At 36.6% G+C, this 14764-nt stretch overlaps 2 protein-coding genes across 2 annotated transcripts; both read left to right on the top strand.

Annotated features, from left to right (window-relative positions):
* The first annotated feature begins 994 nt into the window (after nt 1-994).
* gal3st1b (galactose-3-O-sulfotransferase 1b) lies at nt 995-2351 on the top strand. Its single transcript, XM_042508745.1, has 2 exons — nt 995-1134; nt 1211-2351. The coding sequence occupies exons 1-2, from the start codon at nt 1010-1012 to the stop codon at nt 2349-2351; spliced, it is 1266 nt and encodes a 421-aa protein (XP_042364679.1). The 5' UTR covers nt 995-1009.
* A 2722-nt stretch (nt 2352-5073) lies between these two features.
* zmat5 (zinc finger, matrin-type 5) lies at nt 5074-9735 on the top strand. The gene is made up of 6 exons (XM_042509900.1): nt 5074-5201; nt 6560-6733; nt 7007-7069; nt 7163-7243; nt 8343-8451; nt 8563-9735. The coding sequence occupies exons 2-6, from the start codon at nt 6607-6609 to the stop codon at nt 8708-8710; spliced, it is 528 nt and encodes a 175-aa protein (XP_042365834.1). The 5' UTR covers nt 5074-5201; nt 6560-6606; the 3' UTR covers nt 8711-9735.
* Nucleotides 9736-14764: the final 5029 nt, after the last annotated feature.

Consider the following 14764-nt stretch of genomic DNA (forward strand, 5'->3'; position numbering starts at 1 on the left):
TACATGCCATAAAGAGTAAGCATCTGTCTGACGTCAAACACAGAAACTTATTTCAACATTTTGCCATTTTCACAATAAGATGCTTGTACCCAAAGTGTATTTTTCTCTAAGTGTCTCTTTCCATTTCTGCTGTTTGCCATGAAGGGAATTTAAGAACCATAAACATGTTTGTAGTGTAACCATAGGGGCGTGTGTTTTATTTCAGTGAAAGAATGATGCAGCAGTTTTCATGCTTATCTGTCTTGTCTCTTCTCTACGTCCCCTTTAGTTAATTTACAGTACATCATGTGGATCTTTGTTTAACCTCCTCTTTTGGAGAGGGTGAATTAATTCAAATGGGTCAGGCCTGGGCTTTGTGTAAATACATAATAATTATTCTGCTGTATTGTGGGATGAAGTGAGGTCAGGGGGTAATTAGTTGGACTGTGTGTAAGGATTGCTGCAGGAAATTACAACTGTTTATGAGTTTTGTGTAGCTGCTTGTTGGATGAATGAGAACATAAAAGTTAAGAATAATAATCCAGTAAGGTGTGCAGGGATGAAACTTCCATGGGTGGTGGGGACAAGGGGCCTGTCCAGTGCACTTTCCTCAGAAGGTAGTATTGGACCCCTCCACTTTTAACAGTAAAGTTAAAGTTAAATTCAATAAACAAAAACAAACAAACAAACAAAGATAAACTGCAGGCACAAGGAGCATGCACAACAGCTGACAATGGCCAAACTCCACCAAATTACAAAGGAAAAAGGATATATTATATTATAAGTGGTGGGGTCCATTATTGTTGTTTGTTATTGTTATTGTTATTGTTATTATTATTATTATTATTATTATTATTATTATTATTATTATTGTTATTGTTATTGTTATTATTGTTATTATTATTATTATTATTATTATTATTATTATTATTATTATTATTATTATTATTATTATTATTTATATTACTATTACTATCCTTCTTACATGCACCATCTCTAATTTCATTTTCAGGATCCCATTTGGGTGATTATGATGTCTGGCATCAAAAGAAAAAAGTGTACACTTGTAACATGGAGGCTTATTGTTTGGGTTTTATTGACCAACATCATGTTGCTGCTGTACTGCGTGTTGAACCCAACCCAAGTTAAGATCAGGTAAAAATTTAAAGCATTATTTTATTGAGTGAAGTCCTTTGAGCTGTTTACTTTATACCTTATATGTTATTCACAGGGGCCCACAAAAAGACACGTGTCCTCTCAGTATGGTGAAATTCATGAAGAATAATGTGAGCTCTCAAAGCGCAAAGTGCTCCCCCGCAGTGAACATCATGTTCATGAAGACGCATAAAACTGCCAGTAGCAGCATGCTCAACATCCTCTTCAGATTTGGAGAGAAGCGCAAGCTTAAATTCGCCTTCCCCGATGGACGCAATGACTTCTTCTACCCATCGCCTTTCCTGTGCTCCCAGGTGAAGGACTACAGGCCTGGAGACTGTTTCAACATTGTCTGTAACCACATGCGCTTCGACCATCAGGAAGTCGCCAAGCTCCTGCCTCTAGACGCTGTGTACATCACCATCTTACGTGACCCGGTGGATCTCTTTGAGTCGTCATTTCATTATTATCACAGAGCGATTCCTCTCACATGGAGGATCACTGGAGAGAACAAACTGGCAGAGTTTCTAAACAACCCTCAGACTTTCTACAGCCCAGAGGCTTTCAACTCATTCTACCTCAAAAATCTCCTCTTTTTTGACTTTGGCTTTGACAACAACCTGGAGGCTGATGATCCTCGCATTATGAGCGGTATTCATTACTTATCGAAACATTTTGACCTGGTTCTCATAGCAGAATATTTTGAGGAGTCTCTTATACTGCTAAAGGACAAACTGTGTTGGAGCATGGAGGACATTCTGTATTTCAAACTCAACGCTCGCAAGAGTTCATCCGTGTCCCGTCTGACCTCTGAGTTGAGAGCCAAAGCTTTACAGTGGAATGCAGCTGACTGGAGACTCTATCAGCACTTTAACGCTACCTTCTGGGCCAGAGTTGAGGCTTACGGGAGAGACAGAATGAAACAGGAGGTGAACGAGCTGAAGAGAAGAAATGATGAGATGAAGGCCGTCTGTATCGAGGATGGAGGTGCAGTTGAAGCCCAAAACATTCAGGACAGACGCTTTCTGCCCTGGCAACCAGTTGGAGAGTCCTCCATCCTGGGTTACAACATGAAGAAAAATATTGATCCGAGATTTAGGACAATCTGTGAAAAAATGCTCACACCTGAAATACAATACCTATCAGACTTGGGCGTAAGTCTGTGGCTTACTACACTATGGGGCTGGTTTAAAGATGCTGTTTTTAGTTGGACGTGAATTAAAACATTTACGTAGCAATTTTTTTTACATACTTGAAACAAATGTTTTCCTCTTGTTTCAACAAACCTTAGTTTTATTCTGAGTGATGCATCTGTACTGTTAATTTAGATTTGTCATCTAGAATCTGGAACCCACTTTGGCTGCATAATTCAGCCCGCAGTTATTTCAGGCACCTTCACTCATCATGTGTCGGCCATTTATTTTCTCCTCGCTGTGCTGTACTGTTTTATCATTCAACACTGTACACTATATAACAATATTGTGTTTACACCCTTTTAACATTTGATTAAGGCATAAGGAATAAACAGTAAGACTCCATGCACCTAAAGAAGTAAAACTCTGCAATTGATACCTCCGTGGAAAGGTTTACATAATTCATGTTACAGCGATATTGTGCAATGTTTTTTTGCTTGATTGTCAGTTGAAAGAACAAATGTGTCTGGAGCATTTTTTTTGGAGCCCACAGGAATCCAAACAGGGTGTGACAGCAACCAGTGATAGCTGCAATGTTGATGAAGGTACACTTCCTACTAGGAGACAGGCAACTCTAGTGTGCCACCTAGAGGCCTGATGCTCAGGTGCAATTGTATGCAATGACTGAGTGTTCATGGCCTCACCTGACCCTGTTATACTTGAAACTGTTTACATGTCTGCATCACTGACAGCAATAATGAGTTGATATGGCATGAAAAGCAAAAATATATTCTGTGTGTACATTTTAACTCATTTTTAGGGATACATGGTCAAAGGTGACAGGTACTGTTCGCAGATTACAGGACCTACTACTGTTGGCTGACTTTACTAGTACAAGCCGTCCTTAAAATCAATAGTCTTGGATCTTTAGCACCAAGTTACACATGCAGGTTAATCTAAAAAAAGAGTTTCATAGACTTGAGTCAGCAGACAATTTTAGTTTAACTATTAAATTATCTTAAAAAAGCAAAAGTATGTCACCCTGGGGCTAAAAAGTACGTATTATACATGTACTAATGAAGCAGGCCACATGGTAGCACGTTGGAGAGACTTTATGAAGAGTACTGTGTGCATGAGAATTATCAAAGGTTTTTTATATAAATGATGTACAAAGGTTACTGTTTAAACTGAAATCTATTTTTGTAAATATGGTTTTTGAAAACTTACTTGGAAATATGCTATATATACACAAGTTGTATTTATTATAATTGTAATATTTTTACTCATTTGTCATACATTTTTTTGTTGTTATACAGATTAAGCAACAACGAGCTGTTGTCGGTGCTCCTTACACTGTTACGTAATTATTTAGTCTCAGAATAAGCCCATAGCTTTTGCTACCTATAACATATTTTTTTATTTATTTTTTAACCACCAACTATGGAGACAGCCATTAAATAATGTGCCTTATCAGTCAGGTGATTTCTTTACAGCCGCATTTATGTATACGTACCATTTAATAAAATGCAATGTAACTGCATATTTATGCCTCCACAGAGTGTTATTTTTCCATTTTCTTGGTAAAGAATTACTAGGCTGGTAAAGAGAGTGACAAATGAAGCATGAGTTTGTGGCTGAAAAGGCCAAATACAGCAATCTGGAAATAGATAATCTATCATTGTCACTGACTTACAGACATCAGTCTGCTTACTCGGACATTTGAGTTCCCTTTGAGCTTAATACCAGATGCATTTTTGAAATTACATAATTGGAAAAAAAAAAACCCTATAAAAATAACTGTTTAATTATGAAAAGGACACCAAATATGCATCCACCATATAATTTGAAAAAGCTTGCAAACATGCTATTAGAACCCTTCCATGTCCTTTAATCAAGTTATTCATTTAATTTGTTGATACTGTTTGATTTGTTGAACCTGTTGATACACTTTAAGATGACATGTGCCGGTTAAGTTAAATGACAGCAGTAAATTAAAAGCTGGCAGTTCAACTAATCTAATGAATGTTTTGACACATATGATATATTCGAGATGATAAATCAAAAACATTGACAGATCTTCAACACATTAAATCATGTTTAATTTACTCATTTACAATCTGGGAGGAGAAACGATGCTTTACAAACAACAGGAAAAGTTAGGGGGGGGACGAGGTGACAGGAACCATTGCTCCATCTTCATGGTGGTCTGGACAGTCAGACAGCTTCCACAGGTCCTCCAGCAGCCGCTGCCAGCCTCGGCATGTCTCTGAGCACATTGTCCTTGTTGACTGATGCTTGTTTCAGGTGTGAAGTCCAGAAGAATGGATCATGGAAGTGTGACAACAGTTGCACTTTAGCCTCAGGTAACCCCGCGGCGTCCTATTCCTCGTCTTTGTTCTCATAATTGTGTTTGATGTGTTTCCATAGTTTCTACAATGAATCAAATAGTTGGTAAGGTTAGACATTTTATGTGAACTGACAGGTTATATCGACAAACAGAGCTGTAAAAGTCGCAATAGCTCGTCTTAGCGGGCAAGCTAGCTTAGCTAACGCTAGCACCGCTGCGCCCTCTGCTTACAAGGTCAGGATAAAAACAGCGTCAAAACACCGAAGGGACACACTTACCCCGCGATTCATTTGCTCAAAAATCGCATCACCACCTTGGTCAAATAATCGCTCGAAGAAGACCGCTCCAACCATGATGGTTATAGCGAAAGTGGACGTCCTCCTGAAGAGCAGATTGTACACGGACTTTGCCAGCGCCATGTCGGTGGAATAACGCAGTGCGCAGGACCGGAAGCTTGGTCAAAGCACGTCTGTTTTCGTTTATGGCCCTGCAAAGACACCGTACACTTTTTCGCATAAGTTGTGTGCATATTGTTCGTGTTTTTTCAAGAAAATATCGCAAAGGAGGACGACATTATTACGCCGATGGTTTGTGCTATTTCCCGTTTATATTTAGCATATAGAGGGATCGAAAGCAAACTTCCATTCGTGTTACAAGAAGTGATTGTGTAAAGATTAGCATGTGAGCTAATGTTTGCTAACTATCCAGATCGAGCAACACTGTGGGCAAAGTTTATCTTATTGTCCTTTCTTTTCTTTACTGCTTCGTTTTATTTTATTTTATTTTTTAACGTCCCCGAGACAGAATAATTCTTTATGTCCTAAGATGGTAGCACTTCATATTTAGGTGGTACCAATTTTCTTTGACAAATTGAACTGTAGAAATAAGAATATGTCTGTATTAATTATGTATGTCTATATTTGTCTATATGTCTTTATTTAATCATGTAAATATTTGTTTTCCATAATAATGATTAAAAAAAAGAGATTCGAGCAAATGTATAGGGATATTAGCGTTTGCTTCGCTTGATTATTTAGGGAGATATTTGTCCGAGCATAAAACTGTTGATATACTTTCTAAACAGTATATCTATCTATATCTATATATCTATATATATCTAAACAGTTTAGTACCTTCAGGATTTGGATGATTTTATTAGAGCAAGACAGGAAGTCTTAGGCGTTTTCAAAATAAATGCACCTCTATTACTAAAGCAATAGATGGCAGCAGAAAGCTACTAGCACCGCTTGTCCTTCTTCATGATATTGCTTATGTTGTGTGTTTGATATCAGGCTGGATGTAGTTTGTACCTACATGCTGTTTTTTGTGTCCTAAATCTAATCTGCAATCACACGTTGGACTTCTACATAAAAACAAATGTGTCTGATGCAAAAGTAAACAAACAAATGAGACCACAATTACTTTATGTAAATGTAAGCAAACCTGCTTTGATTGGGAAGTCTCAAATGTCAAAACAGATCAATACTAGTTCCATGATTAGGCGTGAATTAAGTCAGTGAATTGACTGAGGATGAATCATGAATAATTAATCTTGTTTCAATATGAGGGTTTGCTGCCCATTTATATCTTTGGGTTTTAGACTGTTGGACAATCAGAGAAAATAAACTGTAATTTGAAGAGGTCATCTTGGACTTTGGGATAATTTGATTGGCATTTTTGACTATCTATTTATTTTTCTCCCATAAATCAGAAAGAAAGATACTTGGGCAGTTTGCTTGGCTAAAGTCCCCCCCCCCTCTTTTTTTTAAAGGACAGGCTAGTTTTGTCAATGAATCAGCTCGTGCATAATGATACATAATATGGGAAATGATCACACAGTTGATGTGTCATACTGAAACCATTTCGGTCAGCGCAGCTATTCCCTCTCCATGTGTTGACAGAGGAGTTATTGAAATGCGTTTCATTTCTGTTCGCTGTCTTTCAGGAATTTAAAAGGTGACTTCTTGCTGGTTTTAGCACATAACCTGCACCATGGGGAAGAGATACTACTGTGACTACTGTGACCGTTCCTTCCAGGACAACATGCATAACAGGAAAAAACATCTGAACGGTGTTCAGCATCACAGAGCTAAAAAGGCCTGGTATGATTATTTTAGAGGTGAGACTTACTGTTGGTCCTTCGACCTTTGAGATGTGGTTGCAATGAATATAAAATGTTATGCTTTATTTTTATGACTAATACTTTTTTGTGATGGAAATGTGTTTGTTTTAAAGCAGACCATGGTGCCGTAGATTACAATTTCTTCTAAGTTTTAAACCTATTAAAGCATGCTTACATTTCGTTATGCCATCTTGGTTGCCCACCTGTTTACTTTATGATAATAGATTATATAAATAATCCCTGACAACACTATCATTTGTCTTTTTACAGACTCTTCAGCCATTCTGTATGATGAGCAAACAAAGAAACCTTGCAGGAAGTTTCTCCAAAAAGGTTACAGAACACTTCAACCAAGCGTTTGTCCTATAACCAGGACATTCTCTTAAATAACATTTTGTTATAATCTTTTTTTTTTCTTTTTTTAAGGAATTTGTGATTTTGGCCCTAATTGCAGATTTTCCCACATGTCTGAAGAGGATCTGTTTAACTTAAAAAGACAGGTGGAAGGTAAGCTGACACCATCATTGAGACTGTGGTTGAGAACTTTTTGATTGTAATACATTGTGATGTTAATGTTCTGATTTCAGCTGGTCGGAAAGAAGCACAAGAATCATTTCCCAACTACGTGATAAAAAATGTATTCTCTCGTAGAAACTAACCTCCAGCAAGCCTTCACAGTGGAAAGTGCCTCCTTAATGATAAACAAATGCCTCCTCAATAATAAAAAAAAAAATGTAATTACCAAGTGTGTTAATGAATGGGGGTTGGGGTCATATTGGGTCTTAGTTATAAAAACACATTCACAATATAAAGCCTGCAGACGTTTGGGGCAACTTAAGGTGAGCAAAATTCTTGCACAAAAAACTAAGAACAGCCCAGGTGCAAGTGACCTAGAGTTAAGGGGGTTGTTTTATATTCCCTCCACCTAGGTTTCAGAAAGCACAAATTTCACCCTCAAACAGCACTGAAGTCTCAAAAGGGCCCAGAGACGAGAGTTTCTGGCTGACATAAGGTCTGTGGTCGATTAAGGAAGGATCAGACTGCCCTGAGTGTGTGTGTGTCTCTTTGCCTCTCTTAAGCTCTCAGAAAGGCTGTTGTCACACCCTGATTGGCCAAGAGGGCAAAATGCACCAAGCTGCTCTCAATTCTTAATTAGGAGTCAGTCCTCACACCCTGCGCAACAGGTGATCTGAATAACCCTCTAATCAACTTCATGAAATTGTTATATCCAGCAAATAGAAAAAAGGAAATGTCAGCCAAATACCGCTACAACATCACAGGCCCCCAAAGTAATATGCCTTATATTTAATGCACATATATTTAACAAATATAAATCGTGTTATCTGAATGATTTGTTCAATAATGAGGTCAGCATTCAACCTTGTTCTCACAGATGATCAACGCAGTCTATATTTAATGTCTCAAATGTAATGTTGCACATTGAACAGAAAAAGGCAAGCACGCCAAGTACCTCGGGTTTCCACTTTCTCATGTGTTCCATAATAAAACTAATAGTAAACAAATGGAAATTGCCAAGTTTTTTTTTACTCCAGATAACTGTGTGGATCGCGATTTGTTGACAGGGGTGAAATTTAATTTCTTTCAGATGAAAAACGGCAGAGAGAGGACTCTGCACACAAAATGATGCCTGGGCGAAGTGTAGAAGAATGGCTCTCCAGAAGGCAAAAGAGGCAAACTGCCCTCGGTATCAAAGGGTAGGCACTTTCATTTTTTTTTGTTTCGACACTTATTCATACATGGTTAGCATCACTAATGGTTATTCCTGTTGATTTAGAATTCAAGTGTTCAATTATTTATCTCTGCAGAGATTTAAAAAATAAGGACGACAGTGAAGAGGGACAGGAAGAAAGTGACATACCTCAACAGCTCCTCTCGGTCAATGACCTGCCGCCCTCTCTCATGCCTCCTCCTCCAGGCGGATGGAAAGTCAAACTGAACACAGACTGGGGCTGAAAGATATTCATTCCAAGGTTCAAATCAGTGAAGTGGATATGTGACATTAATAGAAAGAGAAACAAAATACATTTATGTTCATATTTCAGGGGTTAACAGTTTGAAATGAAGTTTACAGTTGAGTCTAAAAATCATTTTGTTCCGTTTTTATAATTTGAAAAATGAGAATAAAACATTTTGTATGCTGGACAGTATAGGCAGTTTACTCTGAAAGAACTGTTCATTTATTACATCTCACGTAAGATGTCAAGTTTCTTGCATCTAAATATGAAACATTGCTGTTTAATATGAAAAAAAAGTTAGTATGTACAGACACTTTAAAAACACAGTAAAGTCAATCTGAGATTAGTGATTTCTGTGCAGACAGTTTGTAATAATCCTCATAATTGACATTTTGGCAGTGTGTTGTTGATTGCTCCACCAATCTGGAGTGGAGTGCCTTTACCGTGAAACTCCTCTGAGGAGTTTCATTTGATGTCATGTAGTCCCGAAAGGAACGGAGGATTGCTGAGCAGATGGAAATAATTTTTTGTTTATTTTTAATCCTCTGCTGCGTCACCGAGGGAATCACTGATCTGACTGAATTTTATTTCTAACCCAGCCAGCTGAAAACACCATTTCACTATATAAATAGTAAAGATTGTGAACTAATGGTCTGGATTAAGTGTTATAATGAAAGTTTTTCATAGATAGAAAGTTATCATGTAAATCCCTTGGATTTTTTGACTAATCTATTTATAATTGTCATTGGCCTTTTAAAGCCCTTAGTTAGGTTATTCTGCATAACTGGGGTTATGCTGAGATGTATAAACTTGTACCTAATGCAGTGATTATGGCAGAATCCTCATTAAATTACTTAGATTTTTTTTTCAGTTTTGTATCGTTTTACTTACTTATTCTGCTCTCACGGCGTGAATATATCTCTGACTCTGACTCACTGCACCTGCCCTCATAAAGTACATACTGTTGTTGCACAGCATATTGGGACATGCTTTTTCATCATTAAATTGTGCTTTTAACTTTGACTCTGTGGCTTATATCTGTCAGTTTTTAAGACAAGATGTAGATTTAAAGGAAAAAAATATATGATTTGAGATACAACAAAATGCCATTTGTCAAGTTTGCCAGAGACAGAGGTCAACTCAGAGAGAGTGCTGCCTTTTTCTTGGCAGAAGTTGTAACCTTTAAGTTGTGACTACATACATTGTAGTTTGTGACTGAGTGATTATAGTTATTCCGGTTTATGTCAGCTGTCAGTGAGCTGTCATCTGTCTGTGGCTCAGTTGATGTGACTTATCTTCTGCTGTGCAGAGGATTGTGGGCTAGAATATGAGGAAAGGCATGCTAACTTGCACTGCAAAATGCAACCTGATGCAGCTGGACATCCTGGTATTTTTTGGCACCCTATTTAACATGCTATGTATGGGGAAATACTAAATCTGTTTTTTGGCTGACTGAATAGTATGATATAAAGCTTACTAGAATGTATGGAAGTAATTATTTTATTAACATGAAGAAATGTTAAATTAGGAAGTAAATGCAACACGCTTGTTAGACCTCTGGTATATGCACCTCAGGTATATGTGTTTTGGTGAGAGAAACTGAAAGGTAACATAACTTTTGTTAGTGTACAAGAAAACACCAAAAGATAGTTTTAAATAAAGGCCAAGCTATAAAAATAGCAAGTTCAATAACTTATTTTCAAATGTAAGCTTTATATATCATTGGTTCCTCGTTGTTTGTATATGTGTATGCTGTACATCAAAGAAAATGACACGTCATTATTCCAAATCTAATTTTCTCACTAGTTCATTTCCATTTAGTCTAGCAAGAGAAATAGGTTGCCATGTACCCACGTGCTTTGTTTTTTTTTTTTTTTTGCAACCTGTTTTTTAAGGACCCTAATGGTGCCTAATTTAAATTTTCACTTGTTGCCAAGGTCAACTCATGCCCCATGGGATTTGTTTCAGGCCAACTTGAATTTATGTCCATACTAATGGTGAAAATCATTGGCTTTCATAACTGCTAAACCAGACAACATACAAAAACAAATGAAACAACTTTTTTTCTTTTTTTTTTAAAATAAAATGTTGGCACCATGACTCAAATGGAGAGTTCACTGACATGGCACAACTACTCTTTAAGGGAAAAATAGGAAAATTACATAACAATCTAATTTCTTATGTATTTCTATCTTCCTCACCAACCTGAACCTGACTTATCCTCATTCATCTAATAACCTTGCAATTGATATAAGAGAATAAACTAGTTTCATCTGGCAACCACAGGGTACTGTAAAATGAAATAGAAGAACTTATGTTGTTATGAGCCTAAAATGTGTCATTTGCCTAGTTTTTGACCTATAGAGCAGTTGTTCCATGTCAATAGCTTTTCTGTTTGATTCCGGTAGTCAAAATTATATGAAAAAGTGGTTTCATTTGTCTTTGTATGCTGTCTGGTTCAGGAGATATGAAAATTAGTGATTGTCACCATAAATTCATAGACGGCTTCCAAACATACCTCATGGGCTGTACGATGAGCTTGGCAACACGGGAAATTCTTCACTAGACACCATTAAGGTAATGAAAAAACAGTTACAAAAAACAAAAAAACCCCAACCATACAAATACATGGAAATCTATTTCTCCACTCAGACTAATATCTGCGGTGCTAAAATATTCATTTTTGCCCTTACAGCTACAACAATTGTGTGTGCATGTTATTTTCCCTAAAGCTCTTTATTCCAAAGCGTGGATGCTTTTGCACATGCTATTACATGACGTGCATACACAGTACATACATAGTGCATACTATATAGCTAAAAGGAAATGACCTCTCCTTATCTGTTACTAATGTGTGCTCAACATGCCCGATGCTGCACCGTTACGGCCATCATACCATCAGATCCTGACAGTTTCTCCTCTCCTGATCGGAGAGTGTTGAATGAAGAATGAATTTCATTCTGTTTTTATGTTTACCCTGGAAAGCATCTCCTCCCCGATCTACTCTGCTTTTTTTTTTTTTTTTTTTGCCTTTTGTGAAATGTCCAGCTCTCATTTACAACCACTGTCACATTTTTAAACAGAAAAACAAACAAACAGCAGCTTTAATTTTCAATGCCTTTGTTTTTATTGGACTACATGCATCTAGACACCGCTTACATTAGTGTATAACTGATGCAGTAACCTCTACATGTGCAGTAACAGTTACAGAAATAATTTTTCTCAATCTAGACATTAAAATTACTCGTAATGTCACACAGCAGGATGATACAAATACAAGTTTTACTAAGAACATGAGAGGGAGAAAGATATTTCATGAATACTTATTGGGGCTTAGATTGCCAATAAGTCATTTCAATTCAAAAATACATTTAGCATTAGATTCATTTTTGTCAAAAGTGGTGATTTTGTGAAATAGATTTCTTTTCTTTCTTCCTTTCTTCTTTCTAAAGTTACTTTAAGTCAAGGCATGAGAGTGCAGTTTCTACTCCAAATGACAAAGGCACAGAACAGGAGACATCTACAGTCAAAATTAAATAAATAACAACAATTAGGACAATCTGTCAACAGAGTGTACATAAATCTGCCCATTAAAGCACTGTAACATACAGAATAGGACACAATAATTGCTTATATGTCTTCAGACAAGATTTGACACAATAACTACATTTTACACTCACACAAAACCCATACCATACGTGATATGTTCACACAAAGAGGTAATGTGATGTCATATAAGTAGTTTATACATAAACAGCTACTATATAGCTATGAGATAAAACATCTGCTTTATTGCCAGAATGATACTTCATATGTTTCCTTCTGTGATATAGCTTTGATAAACTTTAAGATAAAAAGATCAAGAAAAAATATAGCATTTTGTAAAACCTGTCAAATCTGACAATTATTTGTTAAAGAAAACATTCAGAAAAATGAATCTTAACAAATCAGAGAATTGAATGTAAGTGCATGGCCTTAATACACACAAGAACTTGTATCTGAATGTCCAGTCAACCTGGAAATCATATCAGAAACCTGATATTTTTTTGTAAATTTTTCATATTGTTTTCATACAAAACATTATGTTTACATTCATAAAACCACATAGATTTAATGTATCACTTTTCCAAGTAAGAAAATATAACCATGTTATACTTATGTTGTTTTGGTGGTCCATGTAAAAGCCAGAAAACAACACTTTTCATGATATGTTAAATTATTGTTCACAGCATACTGCAAAGGATTTAGTGTTTTGATATTATCTGCACGTCCACAAAAATCGACATTTACAGGAAAATGTCAAATACTGAGATTTTTTTTGCAATGATTACTGTACAAATTGCATAATTATTTTAATACATACATCAGAGTTCAAAATTTGATCTCACACACATAGAACACACATAATTTTCTAGTTTAATGTACATGCAAGTGTGTCGTGTGAACTGGATATGCCTCATTCTTATTTCCTATAAATAATACAGTTAATACCTACTTTATTCACAGCTGGTAGTTCAGGTCATAAAGCAAATCAGTTGTGTTTCACTGTTTCTCTTTATGACTCATTTTGGTGCCTAGACGCACAGATTTGAAATATGCAGCACTGTGCACATAACGCTGGCAGACTTTAAGTATGAAACAGATGTTTTACAAACTATGTAATGGTCATTTATCTTGAAGTCAGGGCTTTTTGCATAAATACCTATGCACACACCATTTCCTGATATTTTCTCAAGAGATTTTGTGACTTTCCTCTGCGTCTTGCCTTTTGTTTTCAACTTTACTGTTCATCTCATCTTAATTCTCAAACCCACATTTTCAGTGGTTTGGTTTACAAATCATCCCCGGGATGTTCGGCCAAGAGGGCTCACTCTGAGCTTTTAAACAAACCAATTAATTTTTAGAAAATTGTGACGTCTTTGGAAATGGCCTGTGGGATCAGCTGTTTGGAGTGAACAGCGTGTGGTCTGAGGTCACAGCCTGTTTCCACACATCTATCAACCAGTCTGTTTTCCATCCTTTTTTTCATCAGTGCTGTCCAGTGTGTTTCTGTGCTTGTTCTCCAGTTTATTCCAGTTTATTTACTTCTCATTGTCATTTGGGAATTGACTTTTTTTTTTTTTAATCTTCCTTTTATGTCTTTGCTTTTAAATCATTTGCCTTTATTTCACTTTAAGCTGAGCTGGGACTTGTTGCAAAATAACATGTTATAATGGATTACAAAATTTTTAATTTTAAACTATTTATGTTTGAAGCATCTAATAAAAGTAACGGAGCAGGGCAGCTGACTGATTTGGATTATTTTATGACACCCTCTGTGTCTTCTACTGAAACTGCTCTGTATCTCAACAAGATCAGAAGTCCACAGCTAAACTAGCTGCCCTGGGAAGCTGATTTTAATGTTTGAAGTTTCACATATTTGGTCATAAACCAAAGTATTGTACAAATAAAATAAAATAAAATAAACTGACACGCTGATGGTTTTATATGAAACAGCAGATCTCCAGAGAACAGTGGATCTCCAATTATCAAAATTCATCCCGAGGGAAACATACCAAATTCCATGACTACTGTTGTTTGGACATCCCAATTCATCCTGTAGATGCTGAGATTTCAAAGGATAACTGAAAACTTTGATCTGCTAGTAGCATGACAGGAAAATCAGGGGGTCACCAGAGTCTGTGCTATTCATTCTTTGGGAACAATGAGTGTCTGTGCTAAATTTAATGGCAATCCGTACAACAGTTATGGAGATATTTCAGTCTGGACCAAAGTTGTGAACCGACCGACCGTCAAACTGACATTGCAATCCCAAGAGCCGCGCTGCTAGCATGGCTTAAAAGTTCTCAAAGGACTTTAAATATTCCATTCAACAGATTTGTTCTTTGAATTAGTGAAGCTACTCTTTTGTTACGATTTAGATCACAGATGGTGCTGGTTCAGCAAAGTATGTTAAACTGGATGTGAGTTGGACTTCTGGGCTGGAATTCTTGGCACTAAAACAAACAGAGACTTAAAAGAGACACATTATGCAGTACCCAGTCATTTATCC

This window comes from Plectropomus leopardus, chromosome 20 (assembly GCF_008729295.1).
Source record: "Plectropomus leopardus isolate mb chromosome 20, YSFRI_Pleo_2.0, whole genome shotgun sequence".
Lineage (NCBI taxonomy): Eukaryota > Metazoa > Chordata > Actinopteri > Perciformes > Serranidae > Plectropomus > Plectropomus leopardus.

Bases quoted from the DNA above. Each gene is read 5' to 3' on its own strand.
- gal3st1b (XM_042508745.1), top strand. From the start codon at position 1,010: ATGATGTCTGGCATCAAAAGAAAAAAGTGTACACTTGTAACATGGAGG. The intron at 1,135-1,210 runs GTAAAAATTTAA...TGTTATTCACAG, and splicing joins CCAACCCAAGTTAAGATCAG to GGGCCCACAAAAAGACACGT.
- zmat5 (XM_042509900.1), top strand. From the start codon at position 6,607: ATGGGGAAGAGATACTACTGTGACTACTGTGACCGTTCCTTCCAGGAC. The intron at 6,734-7,006 runs GTGAGACTTACT...GTCTTTTTACAG, and splicing joins CTGGTATGATTATTTTAGAG to ACTCTTCAGCCATTCTGTAT. The intron at 7,244-8,342 runs GTAAGCTGACAC...AATTTCTTTCAG, and splicing joins CTTAAAAAGACAGGTGGAAG to ATGAAAAACGGCAGAGAGAG.